Here is a 20405-nt window from a genome sequence, read left to right as displayed (position 1 = left end):
TTGCCATGTGAGTGCTTCGATGACCTTGGAGGAATATTACAAGAGGATCGGTCAGTTCTAGAAGCATGCGATACGTTCCGAGAGAATATGGTGTTGACGGGCGTATCAAATCGCGAAGAACGAGAATCTATCAGAAGATACCTTGGCACAGTTGAACACCGTACGGCGTGGGAATCAGTTAGGGCGCGATGTGATGCCGAAGGAGGTCTACAGCGACTTGCGGCAGCGGAAAGTTTGATCAGTGAATCTGATAAAAATCCGGTTAAAAAGATGATAACGCGACTCGTGCTCGACGGAGATCTCAGTAGTGTCAAGGATGACCCGGAGACTTTCGCGGAGTTCCAACAAGTGTTCAAGACGGCGTTGTTGCAGCTACTCGGGATAGTGCATCCCATTGTCGTTAATGGAATCATCGTGACACAATCAGTAAGTGTATTGCCAATTTTTCCTCATAAATTTTGACTTAACAGACGGCGGCGAGCGCGCCCGAAATAACAGTGGAGGAAGTGGCAACGACAACGCCGTTGCCGAGAAGGCTTCAAACTGAGGGTACGGTCAGCAGCTCGATCAACTTCGAGGTGACTATCCGTATAGCCTCCGTATCGTCCTTGATTGGCGCGCTCAGGTTACTGTTGAGAGTGGTATCACGACGGGAACGTTGGTCGAACGAGAAACTGCGACGGAGGCTGAGGCAGCTGTCGTTGTTGACAGCCTTGAGAGTGTCAACACTGACCCGGCGAAGCAGACCACGCTGATGAACACACTCACCACTTCGTTGCCGAATTTGCCACCGGTGGAGTATTTGAGTCTTACGGACCCTCAAGTAAGACGCTGCATCATCCCCGGATGGTTTCATTGGAAGCGACTAGGTCCGAGATGCTATACAACAACTTTGTCTCGCGCCGAGGTTTAAATGCCCGATAACAGGAACGTGTATCGATGAACGATTTGTGTGCAATCAAATCGCAGAGTGCGAGGTGATCGAGCCGGGCGAAAGTGTGGCCGCTGATGAACGAGAGTATGAACGACCAATAGGATAGAACTCATTAGTCGGTTTCCCAGGTGCATCTTCACGACGCCTCCCCCGAGCGCACTTTGTAAAGATACACAGTTCAAGTGTGGCTCCGGGGAATGCATAGAGGATGTTTTCTACTGTGATGAAGTCAGAGATTGTGCCGATGGTTCGGACGAGACTCAACCAGAATGTGTTGCACAACTTCAAGCAAGGGCAGAGATGGAATCATGTGAGATACGTTAGAGCTCCTCTGAAGTGGTGATGGGTTCTCTACAGCGACTGCAGCACAGACATCGCTGGCGCCGGTGACTCTGGTTAAGGATTGGCTCGGTGTTATGTTTGCGGCACCTGTGATGGTGAAGTGTATCAAGTTTATGCAACCCGTCGATAAAGTACGTCGAAACGCTTCCAGTGTGCCAGTGGTTTATTCTACTATTGCGGTCAGGCTGTCTCGGAAGTGAAAATGTTCGCCTGTGATGAGAGTGAAGTATTCCGGGATGGCGCAGGAGTTGTACTCAGAAAACCTGAGACCAGTTGCAAGGCGATGAAAGTAAGTCCATGTTTTATCAACAGAATTAGGAATTGTTCGAGAAAATACTGCTATAGTGATTGCGTGGCAATTTGGATATTTGAAATCGTCGATTTCTCAAGGTGATCACATTGTCCAATATTGACGCTACTGCGGATCTACTGAAACACAAAGTCACTACAGAGACAACCACTACTACGACTACCCCCGCACCGGTGGGTACCAAAACACTGGCATACAGTACTAGTCCGACAAGCAAGGAGTGCATTTCCGGCAACTGCGATGTCGTAAGTGTTCTGATTGACAGATCCAGATGAGACCTCGCCGGTGTACAGGTGATGATGAAGAATAATTACGAGTGCTATGATGCTACGGGCGAAATCGTTGGATCGGAAGATATTGGGTCGGGGGTGTGCAAAATTCCGAGAGTGGGGGAAGCCTCGACGAAAAAAGTTGAGGACGACGATCGCTGTGAAGTTTCGGTAGGTGAGGGCACCATCCTGATGACTGATGTCTCCTCGTACATCTCAATGTGCCGTGGAGCCTTCTGAACTGAGAGCCGATTACTCTCGTTGGTGCAGTGTCGGGGAAAATATGCACATGGTCAACTACGTGGGTTGGTGACAATACGGAAACTCTGAGGAAAATTTCCGAAATTCTTGTTGGTTTTGGTACACTTCTATTCACAAGTGAGGAAACTCCTATACTCAGTTGAGGAAAGTGAACGTAGATTCCAGCATTGCCTTGATGAGGTATATTTGGAACATTCGTTTCCCTCTATTGTTCGGGAATTTTTGATTGCGAAGTCGCCACTTTGGTTTCGCATCAAACTCCTTATCCATTCTGCTCCGGCTTCTTTACAGCCGAAATTGGTTTTAGGAATAATGGTGAATCGATGCTGAGCCAGACGGTAGCATCAAATTGAATCTATCTTCGGAATTTTTCATGAAGTTTCAATTGACGTCTGAGCAATATAGTCTCTTGTGAAGTCGAGGTTGTAGGGTTTTCACGAGAAGTTTTCTGGCAGTTGCCGATTTCCCTGGCTCGAGTAAAGAAAATAAAAGCTGCGAATCCTAACGATGACGATCTCTTGGACGACGATACGTACCAATGCTTCTGTTATCAACAGTTGCAGTTCAATATCGCTAACGGCAACACTAGGTGAACGGGTCAGCGTTATCCTCGTGTGCGTTCGACTTGTAGGTACTTTTTCCCACCCTACGATGGTGAGGCTCAGAAACTGTGCGAACCGTATTTACTCAAGAAAGTAAGCTGAGTTGTTCTTGATTCATCTCATTTTCTCTGCAGCTTTTTGAATTCATCATGGCGATAGTAGCAGTGCTATCGGTTACTCTGCTTAACTGGCTCTTGACGATGATTATATACTTCTTGGTTGACATGGAGAAACACACTTCAGTGAGATGTCCGTTTCGGTAAATCACCGTCCAAGTTGGCCGATCAGTTCACTACGAAAGAAATGTCTCTGATGAAGAAGTTGTTCGTGGCCCAATGGATCAACACTGGCCTCATTATTCTGTTCGTCAATGCGCAACTGCACGGCGTGACGGAGGACATCCCAGTGGTAAGTCGCATCAGTTTTGAAATGGCTGATGCTGACTACTTGTCAGTTCGGAACTACACTGAGAATCGGCGATGGCGAATTTGACGACTTCACATCGACTTGGTATAAAGCAGTTGGTATCGGTCTGGCCATAACAATTGCTGTTCAAGTAGGACGTGTTGGTGTTGCTAGGCTTTGGATGTAACACTTGAGCCCACCGAGCCGATTGGCGCAAATGAACTCTAACAATGAGGCAGTCGTGCATGGGCCACGAGTCGCATTGCTCAATGAACAAGCATAGTTATGACGAATCATCACTGATATCTTGATCTATATTCGCCGGCCTATTGACACAATCCTCATCACAGATCGCTTGGGATGCTATCCCGCCTCTGCTGAGTGGAACTGTGAAGCTGATCATGATGCCATTCGTCGGTAGAAAAAAGAAGACTCAAGTAAGAATCCTCTATGATCAGATTGGGATTATGATTAGCGATTCAGGATGCGATGAACCAAGTGTTCAAGTTGCCGGATTTCAACCTGGCGTCGCGACTAGCACAAACAATGAACGTGTTATTTTGCGCGATTATGTATTTCCCACGCTGTCTTGAATGATTTTACTATAGTCATTCCATAGGTATTCTTCGAGCATGCCGATATTGTTGTTCATCGGCGCTCTATACTGTTTAGTGGCTTATTGGGCTGACAAGATTTGCCTTCTTCGGTACGTACCACTCTTCGAGTAATTCCCCTTCATGTGGTTCACTGTAGATTGTCCGCAAGGCCACCGGCTTTTACCCAGGATACTGTGATCGGTGCAATCAAGTTGTTACCCTTGGCAGCGCTACTGCATTGTCTTTTGGCATTCTGGATGTGAGCTCCCGCGCAACTTCTCCCATCACTATAGTCGTTTTTCAGGCTCGGAAATCAGAACGTTTTCCCGAGTGATTTCTTCACGGACGCCACTGAACAACGGTGAGTTCAAGCGCCATATATGACTCGTTATCATATTTAGTTTTCTTCAGTTACATTGATCGCTATATGAGCGGTAGTAATGCTAAGCGATATGAACAGATCATGTACAGCGGTGTTCCAATGGGTGATCTCGACTCATTCCAATGGTATATCGAGGCTCGGATAGAAGACGGTTTCAGAAGAGCTGCTGTTGGGCAAGCTATTCTCATCGGAATCATAGTCGCTTATTATGCGGCATATTTTTGCTATTATGTCTTCGGATCTCATTTAATAGCTTGTATGCGAACTTGCTGGCTGTGTTTACTTGGTAAAGATGGTAGGAGAATGAGCGTCGTTACGAATGAGACGTACACGGACGCAGTAGAAGAAATGATGCATTCTGGGGTGATACATTCTTACGAGATGAGAAGCAACCATCGATATAAGCTGGCATATACAGCAATATCGGAGCTAGAACAGAGACAGCTACAAGAACGCTCCGGTGCGCAAGACCAGCATCAGCAAGGGTCAGCGGTAACACAAATGTCGCCTTGTTGTTCAATGATGGAGGTTTGAATTAGATCAGTGAGTACGCTGACTTGTATATTTATCAAGTTTTCAATCAGGATTTTTTAATCAATCTGTTAGCCGATCTTGACATGTCTAGCTAGGCTTGTTGCCGTCTGTGATATCATGCTTGTTGTTGTTCACCCTCTTTTTAATGTTGAGTTCATCGGATCCTCAATTAACAGTACCATACGTTGGTCGATTCGGAAATTGTTTTGAGTGTTATTTACGCGCAATGCAATGGTGTTCGATTAGGAATGGTAAGAATGAGTCGCGGATAGCGGCCAACTCGTCGGAGTCGAGGAATCGGAGTACTGCTGATATCTCGAGCAGCAACAACATGCACCTATTCGACTCGCCGATTAGTATCAGTGTTGCATTCACCATTGCAATACCCGTGGTATCTATCTGTACAAGTAAGCTGTATGATCTCATTCATCACTGTTGATCATCGAGAGTGACGTTCGACGAACGTCGTTCGTATTGTTGACATTTCCAGACTTCGCGATTGTGGGATTATACACTTGAAGTTCAAGCGTATAATTCCACAGTCGTGTGAGCAAAGAGTGCCAAGCACTCAGCGCTTCGCACAGTGCACAGCTCACATCGCCAACTCAAGGTGACGAAGAATTCTCGAGCTTACTGTCATTCATGAGTTTTCAAAGTTTCTCATAACTGGACAATCTGTCATAAATTCCGCGTTGGATTGTCCAGCTTATGACACTGTGAAAACTCGGCTGGAGGAAATCAAAGTCGTTGTCTTGAAACAACGATGTAGCGGAGCATACGATGTCGCCTCAGCCGATGTGCCCAGGTGATCCACCTGGCATTTTCACTTTTTCTAAACAATCAGGCTCTTTATTCCGGTTAAATCTTCCTCCCGAAGATGGGCATGCTATCATAGGCAGTCGAGTTCATCACATTAATTTCGAGGTTCTCTCATAATCAGGCGACGAGAATAGGGAGCGGTCCCTATTCTCGTCGTCTGCGGGCGAGTTTGAGATTCAACCCCCCCCCCCCCCGGGAGTTTACGCGGGCACATAGCGAACATGAAGCCCACATTGTGGGCATGTCTATTCTCTGGTCGGTGAGAATGCCCAGGACCTAGATGCTCTCGTTGACACCGGATCGTATGGCTTTGCTCTCACCTGGAAGGCTTGGTACGAGGAATCCTCTGGTCACTCCTGCAGTGCAGCGCCCATGGGGTGTTACGAATGTTCGGAGCCTCTGTTGATTTCGGAGACGAATACACGATGAACATTTTTTAGTACAAATCGAAATTGACGATCGGTCAGGTGTCGCAGGTCCTCACCTTCGGACTGATATTCAACCAGAAGCCTCCTGTCATTAGAGCTCCTCCAATCAATTTGATGGGTCTTGGCCATTATGAAGGCTATTGTGAACTTCCCGTCTCTGGTGACGCAGTTGCGATCATCGAAAACTATAATGTCCGATATCATTGCTCTCTACTTGTATCCTCCAACTGATCCCACGGGGGCATCCACTGATGGTGGGCCACTCCTGGGTGGAAGCGATCCTGCATTATATGAGGGAGCACTGAAGTATGTCGACTCTTCTATGGGCAAAGGTTACAGGATGAATATTGCCAAGCTACGAGTCGGTGATGTGATTATGACTTGTGGTATCAATATGAACTTAGACCTCGACACCGGCGCCAACTATCTATATGTCCCGGATTCATACTATGATCGTCTTATCAAGGTTATTGGATCTCAAACTAACAAGGCTGCGGATAAGCATATCGATTTCAAGTTCGATTCAAAAGATGAGACATGGTCCCTCCCTTGCCAATACATGAGCCAGTTGCCACTGTTGATGTTTGCCTTATGCCCTCAGGGCTTAACCCCATTTACGATGACATTCATGAACTATGCCGTGGATCACAATGATATATGTCTAGTGACTAGACTCTAGTCATTATCGCCGAGAGCAAAGAGAATGACTGGAGTTTTCCCGTTCGTACGTTGCTCGATCGCGGTATCCATAGGCAATTTCTTCTTTTAAATTGACGGTCTACGGCCGAATGCCTTCCATCATTGTTGGTCTTTTTATGACCGCTCCGTGAGAAGACCTTCAGTTGGATTCGCCATTCTCGTGGCATAGTTCTACATACAACATTTGGAAGGATGCTACTCGCCGCGAATCATTCGTTCCCCTGAGAGATAACTATTTGGCTATTGAGCCCTATGTGTTCGCGAATTAGGATTCAACTTGAGATTTTTGAGTTTATTATGAGTACATCATATCACCGAACAAGGAACTAGGTTCAGCCGCTGAACTTCATCGATAGGCTGCAAATAGAGATTCCAGTTTGAGTAGTATTTCTCGCAAATAAGCCTTCAATTTCGTGATCAGGTGAGTCGATTTCGCTGATGGAGACATCAGTTTGATGTCAGTAATTTCCGGGCCAATCGTGACCCGCCGCATCAGGGCACGAACTTTCTGGGCTGCAATATGTAACTTGCGATGATGCATGAGAGCATCTAATGACACTGTCCTTGAAAAGGACTCCTCTTCTGGAGATTCGAGGCATCACTCGCGCAGAGAACAAAGCACATCCGATGTGCTGACTCAGCAAATCGGCTGTCTCGTGGTGAACATGAGTGCACATTTCATTAGATCAGAAATTCAAAGAGCTCCTAAAGAGCCTGAGCTTTGTGGAACAGTTCGCATTCCTCATCGAGAAAACAGGCTTTCAGATTTTTTCCTCCGCCACATTTAAATTTACACAGTGATCCTGCGCTGTCTCCCGTGGAGTTCTCTACAGCTGGGACGGGTTAAGTGGCAGGGTTGAAGGCCTCACATTTTCGTATACCATTCTGATTCGTCCTCTACAAGGCAGAAGTTCTGATGAGCCCTGCAACCTTCCCTATGTACATACTTTGAGAGGTCCAGACTAGCTCAGGGCAATTTCCCTTGATCAGATTACATTGTGCTGAGCACACGCAACTGTAAATATAGATTGTCCGCTGATGCTGGTATAGCTCTTTCGTTTTTCATTGTCCGCCGTGTGGAATGCACAAGAGTTCATTTGCGAAATGTCTATCTCGCTGCAGTCAAAGCAAACCAAGTCCCCAGAGAAAACATATGGCTCGCGGAACTTTATCGAGCTTCTCAGCTTGGGGGGAACTAAACCCGCTTTGAACTGGGAGGGTTTACAGCCCGTTGGAGAAGCGCGACGGAAATACGATACCGACTCGCGGTAAGCATTCATCATACATTCATACGACAAGACTGACGATGCTCACATACGACGCAGGTCGTTCGTGCTCTCATTGGCTCCCAAAGGCTGCAAGGCTGGCAAGAAACCGTTGGTGTCATATCCACCGAAAGCCAATCGTGGTCTCGCAAGCGGGGATCCCTCCCTAACTCATTCGACTGGGATGCTCCTACCTTCAAAGCTACCAACCATACTGATACAGGTCAGCGGCATTCAGTTATTGTCCGAGGATCTCGAGTCGTGGCCATGCCTTGCAGCTCCGACCGATCCTGGAACGCGATATTATCAACTGTAAAAGTTCACAAGCTACAGACCACCAGCCGATTACGATATCAATGATTATTAGACTAGCCGCAAAGCGCAGGTGAGCTCGCTAACCCTCGAAATCTGTCCGAATCACTCTTCGCTGGGGCCTCGAAGTCTAGAGCCACATAGCGTTTAGCCCCGCAGGTTCAGCGTAAACTGCAGCACGGCATTCCGCGAGAAAGCACGCAGTGGTCCGCAGAGCGAGGCAGGGACCGTGAATGCTACAAGTGTCCAGTAAACACTGTATGCGCACTGCGCATTGCGCAGTGGTTGAAAACTTTACTGAGCTGCATATCCAAGTTCTCACTTCTATCACAGTTGGCGTGCTTTGAACGCTCGCTAGGATGAGGAGAAAATGCTTCTCTTCAGGGTGCCTCTCAGTGGAGTCGCTTCACTTCAAACTTGGGCGAACGTATTCATTGACCTTGATGCCATTTGCAAGAGGCATTTCCATGATAAGGAGAGTTATGAAGCTTTGGAGAGCATATCCCTCTCTGGCTCGTGCCTGGTAAGATCGTCAACTTATGACCTTCTTGGAATTCATCTCGGATCAGCCGTCGCGTGGATTCGAAAGCTTCGATATTCAACCTCTATACCCATCATCTTTTATTAGGAAGAGGCGATCAATTATCATTGATATCAATCATCCGATTCGATTATTATTATCAACTAAATATTTGAGTGAATAGATACGGAAGATTATCATGTGCGAGTGCCCATGCCCATACAATGTGGCGTCAAGTGACTACCAAGTCGACCTTCCACAGAACCTCGCTTTCCATTCAGGTGGACGGATGGAATATAGCGCTGGAAACACGTAGACATTTCAGTTACACCGACCACAACATTGTTGTTCAACTTGAGTCCTTCCATGAAGGGACCGAGGCAGCGAAGTGTAACGAGAGCGGAGCATGATAAACCTTTGACGTTGCGGCATGCAGAGCGTCGGTCAGATGTGTCACTTTGTATAGAGGGAGGGGTTGCTGCTAGAGCTAGGACACGGTGTGGGAAAGTTGCAGTGGCAGAACAGCTAGCACGGTGCCAGTCATTGAGCTCTGCTGACCTCAGGCAAGCATCAAGAAAGATAACAGTCAGTCGGAGAGAGAATAGCAATTTCGCTGGCAACGTGAGCGATGTGGTTGATAAGCAATGTATTCCATTTATGGAGGAAATCACAACAAAGCCAGTAGAGACGCAGACTCAGGAGTACGTGGCTCACGAGTCAAGCCCGAAAGTCGCGTCTGGCGATATCCCTACGAGTCCACCCGCAAGTTCAGAAGGCCCAACGACTGGGTTGTCGCATAAGGAGCAGCACGACGCTAGTACTTTAACATTCACAAATGAACTATTGGATGATAACCAGGGTTCGGGACATGCGATGGTTGATCGACTCGCTGTGTCACCCTCACCGACGGAAGGTACGTCTACCAGTAGAGAGAGCCTGGTTGGCTCACAAGAGACGGGCCTAGGCGAAACCAGGTTGTACACAGAGTGTCAGGACGCCGACTCATTGAAGGACGCTAATTCTGAAGAGTCTGAATCAATCGAGGGATCTGCTGAGGATCCACATCTTGAGGATTCGCCAGACGATTTGGAGCATATAGTAGATAACGGTTCGTTATCGCTGCTGTTTCACTCGCAAGATGGATCGATGGATAAGGAAAATGCTATGAGCCGCTGTGACGGTGACCCGGGAACATCCCAGATGCAGCTTGCATCTCCACGATGTATCACGCAAGGAGATTGCGATCTAGTTCTGGATGTTTCGAGCGATAAGATATCCACCGAAGGCGCTCCGACAGGGCCTCCGACAGTTCTCACAGCGTCAGCGATACGTTCTTCCCAAGGATCATTATTGTGGAAGGCTCAAGTCCTAGAGCCAGTACATCTAATATCTTCACGGAGCGGTGCTCACATCGAGATACTCGAGGATATAGACAGACTTTTCGACGCCTTGTATAGAGACATGCGTGTTGTAAATTCTATTGCGAAGATCTGATGAGAGGATTCGCGATGAGTATTGCTGACAATTTTTTGATCACATGGGCTGGAGTCTAGACACCATACGTCTGATGTCCACGATTCATGTGCATCGATAATGTTGAGTATTAGTAAGTGAGAGTTTCTTACGATATCCTAGTTTACCTAGTCTATGCCAATGACTGAGCTGCAACACGGAAATCCAGTCCTCAACTTGTTCTGATCTTATCAAGTGAGATGTCGCATTTAGTGTGGACAGAATCCCTAGACTTCATTTCATCAGATGAAGTTCATCTAGTGGTGCGACGTCCTCGAGTAGAAAAAATGTGACGCGCGCTCTACCAGCCCAATATCACGGTGTCACCTCCTCCGTAGGCGGAAGCTTACGCCGCGGAATCATACGCCGTCTACTCTCTAGTAGCGCAATACTACGCAGTGGACTGCCCACAAACTCGGATCAAGGGTCTTGATCGGAAACTGGTAACTCTTCGTGCTTTTTATTTACATTCGCGATTCGGCATCGCTGCGTGATTCCGTAGAAGTCTCCGTTACGGCCACGTTCCACTCAGCGGCGCGTGGCGCCGTGGCACCCAGAGTCCGAGACACATGATCAAAATCCAAGAATGCTGACCAAGTTCCAAGGCGGGTAACCGAAATTTAAGGACTCGGGCCGAAACTCGAAGCGAGCGGCGATTTGGGGCAAAGGCGATTTGTCAAGGGACTTCGTGGCGCGATTTGTTCTTCCGAGCTCTTCGATTTTTCTCTCTTTCGTTTTTCTCCGAGCTTACAGTTGGATTGTACCTGTATTTCAACTACTTCACTGCGTGCCGCTTTCACCTGATGTTTCTTCGAGTATCCCCAATATCGTAGAAAAAGTAGGAACCCGCTGGCCGAAACGCACAATGGGCAAAAGTCTCACCCGCTTCGCTCTGTCTCTGAAGACAACCGCCTTGGATTTTGTCCTTCGCCTTGGATTTTGTACTTTGCCCCAACGCTCGGGCCGATTGTCTCCTTAGGTAGCAGCAGTGACTAAAAATGTTCGCCAATGTCATTCATCTCGCGTCGCTCGCCGTTCTCGCCTATTCCGAGAGATCCACTCTAATTTCCATCAAGCACGGAGCTGACTACGTCGATGTTCGTCATCTGCCCGAAATGCTGAGGGATGCCGGTCTCACACCCGACCCGAAGATCGTCGCTTTCCTGGATACCACTGAGATCAGGAGTCTCGAGTACGTCCATACTCAAGTGGTCAAGACTTCAGCTTCCAGCATCGATAGCGGTGCTCTCTGCAGCTTCGTGACTTCAGCCAGCCGCAATCTAGCTCTGCGTTCCGAATGCGCTATTGATCAATATGCCGAAATCTTCAGTATACCAGATAGCGACGAATACGACAAGGACCTTCATGTGAACGATCGCGATGCTCGCTTCCAAAGGCATCTGAAGTGGATGAAAATGGGCGAAGTATGGCAGCTCCTTCTCCCTCATGTCCAACGGGCTGTCAAGGTCGCCGTTATCGATTTTGGCATTGACTGGACCGATCCAGATTTCGCCCCCTTGAAGGCCACTCTAAAGAAGAGGAGCGGCGGCGTTGTGGACGGGGGATGGAACTTCGTCACTGACTCGTCTGTTTTGACGGACCCTATTGAACATGGGACCCACATCTGCAGACTCCTTGCCGCCAAGAGCAACAATTCCGTCGGTTTGGCGGGGGTCGCCCCTAATGTAACATTGGTGCCACTACAAATAGCAATCAAGAGAAGGCTCGACCTTTCTAGGGTGCTGGAAGCTATAGACATGGCAATCGATCTGGAGGTTGACATCGTGTCCATGTCGTTCGGATTTTCTCTCGATGACCTAACTCAGGAATCAAGATATCTGTTAATGAACGCCCTCTACTTTCTAGAAGAGAATGATATAATATTCGTATCTGCAGCTGGGAATGCTGGTATCGACGCCAGTCAAATTTTTCCTTGTTCGTACGGTGGCCCATTCGGTATCTGCGTAGCCTTTCTGGATGATGACAAGAAGCGGAATGTTCTCCACGAGTATTCAAATTGGGGGGATAGGGTTGACGTTGCTGCTTATGGGACGAGAACCCTCGTCGGTCGTTACGCAGACGGTACCCTGCAGAGATCCAGCGGCTCATCAGTGGCAGCTCCGCTCGTTGCTGGCCTCGCTGCTATCCTTCTTTCGATGAGCATGGAGCCGATCATGGTAAAGCGTTTGATACTGTTGGGAGTGGAACCGGTCAAGAGTGACACATCTCAAACTCTACGAGTCGGAGGTGGTGCCATAAACCCTCTTCGCACCGTACAGGAAGCCATCCGGAGGTTTATATAACCTCAATGCGACTCCGCGTTCGTAAGCACTTCAAGACAATTATCAGTCTTCAGATCCTTCTGTGATTGGCCGGTCTTCGCTGGTGTCTTGTGGGCCTATAATACAGGCCTACATTCGTCTATCGCTGTCTATACTGTAGTCGGTCTATATACGTACAACATTGATGGCCCTGGGCTCGGAATGAGTTATCATTTTCATTCTTCATATCTTTTCTCCATTCTCCATTCGATAGGAGTGATTTTCTATGAACCACTAGTCGAGTTATCATCTTGACGGCGATCCGTTGAGTGCGTGGCTGATGAAAGCGTTTCGGCTCTGGTCACCGATCAACATCATTTGCCATGCAAATCCCCATCCAGTGTAAAATATAATGTTATCTCTCGCATGTATCGTAACAGTCTCTCCTGGCCAGGCATGAACTGTCGATCGATGCAAACGCAGAAGAAAGAATGCGCATCACGAGCATCCTTTTTCAACTGCGAGAAATAGTGAAGTTGGTCTCTCGGGGAAGACCCGTTCGGAAAGCAGGTTTAAAACAGATACTTATCAAGGAGAACAAGATATGGCTGTAGTAGTTCCAGCTGAGTTCCAATCCACCGGAGGGCGTGTTTCTTGTACGAATATTAATTCAACTTCGTTTGCAATGTTATAATTACTGTCAGCTGCTACAGTGTTTGTAATGATAGCTGCGATGTGTGGTTCTTAATCAATTGCCCCTCGTTGATCATTAGTTCTGTGTTCAGTACCGGGATGAAGAGCTAAATTGAAAATCGAGAAGTGTTCACATTATGGTATATACTCAACGCTAGTGACAAAAAGAAAATACTTTTCTGCGATATAAAAATGATCACAAGGTTACTCAGATTTCACAGCTTCTGTAACTTCTCTGATATCTACTTTCACCACTCGATAATGCGCCCCAGGGGGGCGGTAGATCTCAGACCTGGGCAACCACGATAATGGGGTAGTCAACTCTTCTAGATAGCGGAATACCTGGACTCCTCTCTTCGCGGTTCAGAAGCTGTATCAATATGTTTCCGTCTAGAATGCGATTTATGCGCACTCTTGCGTACCGCTTTAATAGCTTCCGATGAGCCCGAAGACCCCTGAGAGATGATAAATCGCAATATGTACATTTCACCAAGAACTGATTCGTATGTAAACTTCTGTTACTAGTGTGGAAAATTTGTGAACCTAGCTGAAAAAAGCGGACATATACTCCAACACTGGCTCTGACAACATTTGACAGGAATAGTGAATTTAAGTTTACCTTCCTTTCGTGCGAGATGCTACTTGGTGGCCCTCCTAGGTTGCGCAACTTTAAAGATCTCACGCATTGACGAGAGACCTCAGGAATGTTGTATTGTAACTAAGAGGCAATGTCCATATATTCCCTATTGCAACCTCTGGCTCACCGGTCCGATATTCACAAAGCGTCGTTTACTGGGTTCAGGTAAGTCGCATAAGACTCTCGGGATGTGGTTTGTACGCACATCCGCGAACACATGCAGAGCTTCCTGTTTTATGTGAACCTGTTCTCAGTTTACACACAGACACTTCTCTTCCCTAAACTCACATGACATTCCGAATTGTCCTCATCTAGTGATACCGTAACCAGCGAATCGAGAGGAATCTATCATGGAGAAAACATACTCCGATTTTCCGCGAAATATTCGTGACTTACTCCAACCACTGTCCAATCAGCGACATCTTTATCGAGCCCTTCAACACTAACCAGAAGACCTCCCTTCTCAGCGTGTATGAGAACACCCGCACCATAGCCCATAGTGTACATAAAAGTCAAATGCAGCTTCTACGCACGAGTCTATCACAATCATCGGTTACCCCAGGTCCGCGTCAAAATTAGAAGGCATCGCGCTGCGACCCTGGATATGCAAGCTGTGAGTATGGCAACAATCCGTGAAGTGATCAATGGTCCTGTTGCCCAGTAGTCGTGGTAGTAGTGGATTCTCTTGTAGTAGCCGATGTCTGAAAGTCGACTCTCTTACTCGCGATTGTGATATCTGCGAACTCACCGTCTTCTGGGCAACTCTATTGCCACCAGCGACTTGAGTAGCAGTTCAGACTCCAAATGGGGCAGTTCGTATTGGCTCCCAGAAAGCGTTGCCACGTATCTGATGCCATTCAGCAACCGAGGAAACTGTTGCTTACTTACTGTTGCCATATACCATATTGGATTCTATCAGGTAGAGAGTCGTACCTGGAAATTCATTAACGACTCACTTCGCAAAAAGTAAAAGAACTTCACGACAGAAATTCATCTCAACGTCCTCCGAATGTAATCGTAAAAACACAGACAGAGAATTTTGAATCAGCTCAGAGCGACTAAAGGGAATCATATATTCTCAAATTTTAGTGAGCGCCGATGTAAGAGTCTCGAAATGTGCCACATTTCTTGTCAAAGAAGTGTGAAGATTACTCCTATGAGACGTATTAGTAACCACAAACTGATCAGGTAAGACTTTCGTGGATATTCGATCCAGTGTTGGAGTAGGAGTATAAGTTCGCTCCCCTCAGCTTAGCTCGCTAATCATATGAGTTTATATACGAATTCGATTAGAAGTGTACAGAAACCATAGAGAAAATCCCAAAATTTTCTCAGAATTTTCATCCTATCACCAACACATGTGGTTGACCATGTGCAAACTTCACCACACTGATTCGAATGCAGTATACTAATGAACATCATCACCGCGAAGACCAAAGCCTACATGGCTCTAGCGCTCGGACTCAGCGTCTCAAACAAACTTCGATGGAGCATCGTGCTTGGCTTCACACCAGTAGAGGCATTCATCAACAACCTATGTTCTTGTGCGTGCATCGATCGTATCTACGGTAGACTTCTCAAGACGGCAGACCCGGTCGATTCTCAACCTCTTCTTCAAGTTCTTTCAACTCGTCGAGAGCGTCTGTGACCGACTCTGGAATAAGAACCTCCAATGAGAGAGATCATAGCGTGGATTATAAGGGCCATGCGGATTCTTACCACACCATAGTCCATTCCTTGCTGACATCTCTTCAAAATCACATCACATACTAAGTTGATCAGATCGCGCAAGCTCATATTCCGGGCTCGAATTTCCTCAGAAATCAAAAACTAAAATAGAAGAAACACATCTCTATTTTCCTTGATAATGTTTGAGCGCCGTTCATGGTGAAATATATGTTCGCTTTTCAGAGCTGAGTTCGGGAGTTTCCTCACTAATTATACAAGTTTACATACGACTTGGGGTAGAAGTCTACCGATGAGAATTTGTCAAAATTCCCTCATAATTTTCATATTGTCACCAACACTTCTGCATATTCCCACATTGGTTTTTAGGTCTACTCATAGTATGCTAGACAGTCACTATCGGTGACCTCGCGTACGCCGCTACCCAAAAACAGGGCAAACCAAATTGTTCATAGGAATCGTAATATTCTTATCGATCACATTGCCATGATGCTGATCATTTTGCAAGTCAGTCGCAACACTGTCAAATTTGAATTCACCGATTTGAGGGTTACAATCTTCATTGATCATCACCCTACCAAGTTCGGATGAGCATGCAGTGCGCATTCAGCGGCGATATGGCTCATAGAGCGTCCACAGATACGAATGAAGTACCTGAGACAAAGCCAGCACAAGCTCCCTTTTCTCTGAAGATAATACTTACCATTCGCGAGTTCCGCTCGCTGCGAGCGTTGCAATATTGCCAATGATATTAGAAAACACTTTACATGCAGTGTCGTAACCGAGGGTCTGTTCTACCAGAGGTATGTCATTTTCAACAGACGCTGGCACCTGGTGAAAGAAAATCTGAATGCCGTTTTCCCGAACCGTACTTACTCCAATGACTTTAGTTGAGACTTGCATTTTTGCCATCGTCTCTGCGAGTAGGGCAGAATCAGCATGAGTGCCGACACCGCCAACCACCACGACACCGTCTAGAGACAGTTTCTGGCAAGTACCTCGAGAAAAACAAAACTACGATATGCATGGCGATGATGATGATGAAACCATACGTGCGCACGCGATGAGATCTTCGGTAGTTCTCAAAGTGAGATCAGTTCTTCCCAGGAGGTCTAGTCCTGACTGGTTACGATACAGCGAAAGCAACTGATCCGAGTCCAAATTCACAGTATACCCTTTCACCTGACGACAATGATTCTGAACATCAGCCTGATCAGATGAGGCTGATCAATTACGAATCCCAAAGCCCCTAGGGCGATGCCAATGAGTTGACCTCCAGGCTGAGCATCCACATACGACTTGAGCCCCCAAACTATGTTGTGGCATCCAGGTGACTGACGACCCAAGAATACGATACCGATACGTAAAGTAGTAGTGTGGAATCTATAAACGAGTCCACCATGGGCTTGAACTCGTGTAGGGACTCTTACAAACTGAATAAGCTGTGTTTCCTCATCATGTTTGAGCCGCCTCCCACCTCAGTGGTCAATGATTCCGATCGGTCTGAGACGAACTACAGAGTAACGAACATGCTCAACTGTTCATGAATACAACAGGAAAATTCTTGTAAATTTTCTCACACCTCAAATTTTGCGTAAATTTTCATAATGTAGCCTTAAAACTCCTGAGCTCCGCTGAGAAAACAAACATATTCCAAAACTGCTCTATACAAGTTCAGCGTTTGAGTTCTAATACCAAGTCAACCGCGACGAGCTTACCTTCATCGCCTTCGTTTTGCTCTTCCCTCACAGATGTGATTCTTTTTTCAGTGGGGAATTTGACATCCAAATCTGCCACCGCGACAGTTTGAGAGCGAATCTGAAAAATTACTAAAACAATTTTCAATACCACATCGTCACCTTTCTGGTTTGCGAGAAATGCGGTGATGAATGACCATTCCCTGACGCGGCGAACTCCCCAGGAACTTCCCCTCCTCGTTGAGCGCCGATGCTCACCGCCGACACATCGCACCTTAGAAAAGGGTAATCAACGAAATGGGAGCCACTACACTTACGTATGAGGGAAAGCCAACCTGAGTAGTGATACGGAGGCCCGTCTTGGTGTTGATTCTTGGTGACGATCGGTGACAACACAGAAACCGCTTGTGAGCGATCTTGGCAGGAGGGGTTTGTATCTTATCAAGTGAAAAAATAAAGTCGAGTCGGATACATTGGAGTTTCACCCTAGTGATATGAAAAACACGAGTGAGAAACATATTTCACGACTATTGCAAGGCGCAGATATTGCGTTTTACGCCACTCCACGTAAAACGGGTGAAACTCCATTGTTTGGCGCACTCACAATTTCGAGACTAGTAGACAGATAAAATTGTGAGCGACAACTTCACCGGCGTAACAGGATCATTCTCGTCAATGAGAATCACTATGGAACTACTGTCGCGATCATATAGAGCAAAGAAAACCGCGATGTAAAGTAATGCACCCTAGTGATATGAAGAACACTAGTGAAAAACACATTTCACGACTACTGCATATCACCGCGAATATCGCGTTTTTCACCGAGTTTTACTACGCCACTTCACGTAAAACGGGTCGTGAAACTCCAACGTACACCCAAGCAAGTTGTCTAGTCTACTCCAGAATTGTCAAAAACTAATTAGCAACTAATATTCTGATCTATTCCACGATGAATGGCGTTGATTCTTCATTCCGAACAATGTTAAGAAATACATATGGTCACTCACATATGTCGGTGACAATATGAAAATTCTGAGGAAATTTTGCGAATTTCTTTCCGGTTCCTGTACACTTCTACCAGAATTGAGAAAACTCTTCAACTCAGGCGAGGAAAGCGAGCATATATTCCAACACTGACACGAAGACTTTACCCGAGCCTCTCTTCCTGTAGTGGGGACAACCCACCGTATCTCCACGGTAGTGATATTATACCAGTTCGTGTACCTGTGGCCACCTGCGTTAGCTCGGAAACTTCAAAATGAAGAAATCACGTTTTGTTGTCCAATAAATGCTGTTGCCAACGTGAGAGAAAATATGCACGTAGTCATGACAGTATCAAAATTCTGAGAAAATTTTCGGAAATTTTTCTGTATACTTTCATCCGAATTCCCATGTGAGTTTCTATGCTTATGTTCAAGCACTTAAAACTCCTGAACGATAATGAACAATAACGCTCGAGGAAGTGAACTGGGCAGTAGATTCACCTGCGAGAAGGCCACTGCGAGAAGTTATGTGAAAGAATGTTTTCCGTGTTGGCGTTCCCGGAGGAATACATGGCAATGCTTCTAGTCTTGTGATGATATCTAAAATCCACATGACAGTTTCTGAGGATAGTGAGGTTCGTTTTAAGTGTCTCAGTCGACTCGGATGAGCGAAAACGATAAAAAATCTCATTACAAATTTTTCACAAATTCATTTCCGATTCATAAGGAACCTACATACCGACAGTGGACCTGTTGCTGCTATAAAACCACACTGTGAGATTCAACAAGTACCGATCTCATTCACACACGTTACATGTCCGATAACACATAGGTTGGAATGCAAATCATCGCTCAATCAATGCGAGACTGCTTCGGGACAATCAGGAGGCCTTTCCCGTGAGTAGCGAGATTATCTCACTACCCTAATTACACATTAAAGTTTTACCCGTTTTACGTGAAGTGGTGTAAAATTTGGCGAAATTCACTGCATGCAGTAGTCGTGAAATATGTTTTTCATATCACTAGGGTGGTGAAACTCCAGTGTTGGAATAAAAGTTCGCTTTCCTCAACTGAGTGCAGGAGTTTCCTCACTAATTATAAAGGTTAACAAACAAATTCGAGTACAAGTTCATAAAAATCAACGAAAATTTCCTCCCAGAGTTTCCACAAATGTCACCATGTGTACGTTTTCCCACACCGCATTGTAAATATGTAACTATTCATATCTTCTTTAGCTAGTTCATAACAGAGATCTCTTCACCCCTCCACGACTCGCGACCATCGTAACATGCGAAATTACAAAGCCGACAAATTTTTTTCTTCTTACCCTCAGGAGGTATATAAGCCGCTAATAAGGATATAGTCAAACTCTCTGATAACGGGCCCTCGAACTGATATGGTCCCGGCTGGCGGCTATGTGTAGCCATCCTGAGCAAGGAAGCATGGCCAGCTCCACACGATCAATATGCACATGTACATGTATTATGAAATTCCCGAGGAAATTTTAGAAATTTCTTGTTAGTTTCTGAACATTCGCGCCCGAACTTCCATAATTAGCGAGCGAACTCCCGAGATCAGCTGAGAAAACCAAACATATATTCCTCGAACACTGAAACTTACATGTCGCCAATTCGCAATCTATTGTAGATGTTCATCACATGATCATCTCTAGTCTGAAAAAAAGGCATACGTCTCTTCATAACCATCGAAAGTTGGAATTTCTCACAAGTAAGTGCATCACACGGTTGTTCCACTTCGGTCACTAGAGTGCGCTCAGTCATAAAGAATATGCATATAATCAACTACACGTGTTGGTGACAATATGAAAATTCCTGGAAAATTCTTGTTGGTTTCTGTCCACTCCTACCCTAATACGCGTGTAAATTTTAATAACATAATTAGCAAACTCCTGAGCTCAGCTGAGGCAAGCGAACATGCATTACTCTGACATCGAAGTTTCACCCGTGATATGAGAAACATATTTCACATTTCACTTCACGAAAAACGCAAGTGAGCAGCGAATAACGTGTAGTAAAACTCGTGATGTTTTTCACGTGATATGGAGTGATTTATCCGGCGTAATTCGCAAGGTGCTTTCACTTCATTTCATATCGCGTTTTTCACATGGACGTAAAACGGGTGAAACTCCATTAAATCTCACACACGAGCCTTCGATAGCCGAGAAAGTAAATACCAAAACTTACACAAATCTCCCTTTTGGACACCAGCAGGACTTTAGCCTCTCTCTTCAGTTTCTG

At 46.1% G+C, this 20405-nt stretch overlaps 7 protein-coding genes across 7 annotated transcripts in view; 4 read left to right on the top strand and 3 right to left on the bottom strand.

The window, feature by feature from the left end:
• Positions 1 to 270: 270 nt before the first annotated feature.
• On the top strand, positions 271 to 1621 carry Pmar_PMAR015592 (hypothetical protein; the record flags this gene model as incomplete). The annotated part of the gene is made up of 8 exons (XM_002780043.1): positions 271 to 426; positions 471 to 578; positions 626 to 823; positions 928 to 977; positions 1063 to 1244; positions 1292 to 1407; positions 1461 to 1565; positions 1595 to 1621. 8 exons carry the CDS (start codon positions 271 to 273, stop codon positions 1619 to 1621), a joined length of 942 nt encoding a protein of 313 aa, XP_002780089.1.
• A 1246-nt stretch (positions 1622 to 2867) lies between these two features.
• On the top strand, positions 2868 to 4300 carry Pmar_PMAR015591 (hypothetical protein; the record flags this gene model as incomplete). Its single annotated transcript, XM_002780042.1, has 10 exons — positions 2868 to 2960; positions 3007 to 3126; positions 3173 to 3274; positions 3474 to 3560; positions 3607 to 3695; positions 3743 to 3829; positions 3877 to 3978; positions 4024 to 4080; positions 4131 to 4204; positions 4260 to 4300. The coding sequence occupies 10 exons, from the start codon at positions 2868 to 2870 to the stop codon at positions 4298 to 4300; spliced, it is 852 nt and encodes a 283-aa protein (XP_002780088.1).
• Positions 4301 to 6072: 1772 nt separating this feature from the next.
• Positions 6073 to 6561, top strand: Pmar_PMAR015590 (hypothetical protein; the record flags this gene model as incomplete). Its single annotated transcript, XM_002780041.1, has 1 exon — positions 6073 to 6561. One exon carries the CDS (start codon positions 6073 to 6075, stop codon positions 6559 to 6561), a length of 489 nt encoding a protein of 162 aa, XP_002780087.1.
• A 4627-nt stretch (positions 6562 to 11188) lies between these two features.
• Pmar_PMAR015589 (Thermitase, putative) lies at positions 11189 to 12493 on the top strand (the record flags this gene model as incomplete). The annotated part of the gene is made up of 1 exon (XM_002780040.1): positions 11189 to 12493. The coding sequence occupies one exon, from the start codon at positions 11189 to 11191 to the stop codon at positions 12491 to 12493; it is 1305 nt and encodes a 434-aa protein (XP_002780086.1).
• An 814-nt stretch (positions 12494 to 13307) lies between these two features.
• On the bottom strand, positions 13308 to 14279 carry Pmar_PMAR015588 (hypothetical protein; the record flags this gene model as incomplete). Its single annotated transcript, XM_002780039.1, has 6 exons — positions 13308 to 13436; positions 13487 to 13599; positions 13764 to 13862; positions 13909 to 14025; positions 14070 to 14126; positions 14178 to 14279. 6 exons carry the CDS (start codon positions 14277 to 14279, stop codon positions 13349 to 13351), a joined length of 576 nt encoding a protein of 191 aa, XP_002780085.1. The 3' UTR covers positions 13308 to 13348.
• An 859-nt stretch (positions 14280 to 15138) lies between these two features.
• Pmar_PMAR015587 (Pyrophosphate--fructose 6-phosphate 1-phosphotransferase subunit beta, putative) lies at positions 15139 to 19847 on the bottom strand (the record flags this gene model as incomplete). Its single annotated transcript, XM_002780038.1, has 11 exons — positions 15139 to 15448; positions 15501 to 16121; positions 16171 to 16298; positions 16344 to 16465; positions 16520 to 16649; positions 16703 to 16850; positions 16898 to 16970; positions 17186 to 17285; positions 17327 to 17438; positions 18649 to 18747; positions 19768 to 19847. 10 exons carry the CDS (start codon positions 19845 to 19847, stop codon positions 16037 to 16039), a joined length of 1077 nt encoding a protein of 358 aa, XP_002780084.1. The 3' UTR covers positions 15139 to 15448; positions 15501 to 16036.
• Positions 19848 to 20382: 535 nt separating this feature from the next.
• Positions 20383 to 20405, bottom strand: part of Pmar_PMAR015585 (hypothetical protein) — a gene marked incomplete at both ends in the record, with an annotated part of 4902 nt that continues 4879 nt past the window's right edge. Inside the window, one exon of the mRNA XM_002780037.1 lies at positions 20383 to 20405. Within this exon, the coding sequence (XP_002780083.1) occupies positions 20383 to 20405 (23 nt within the window).

This window comes from Perkinsus marinus (genome assembly GCF_000006405.1).
Source record: "Perkinsus marinus ATCC 50983 genomic scaffold scf_1104296944684, whole genome shotgun sequence".
Taxonomy (NCBI): Eukaryota; Perkinsozoa; order Perkinsida; family Perkinsidae; genus Perkinsus; species Perkinsus marinus.
This window is presented reverse-complemented; position numbering and strand designations above follow the sequence as displayed.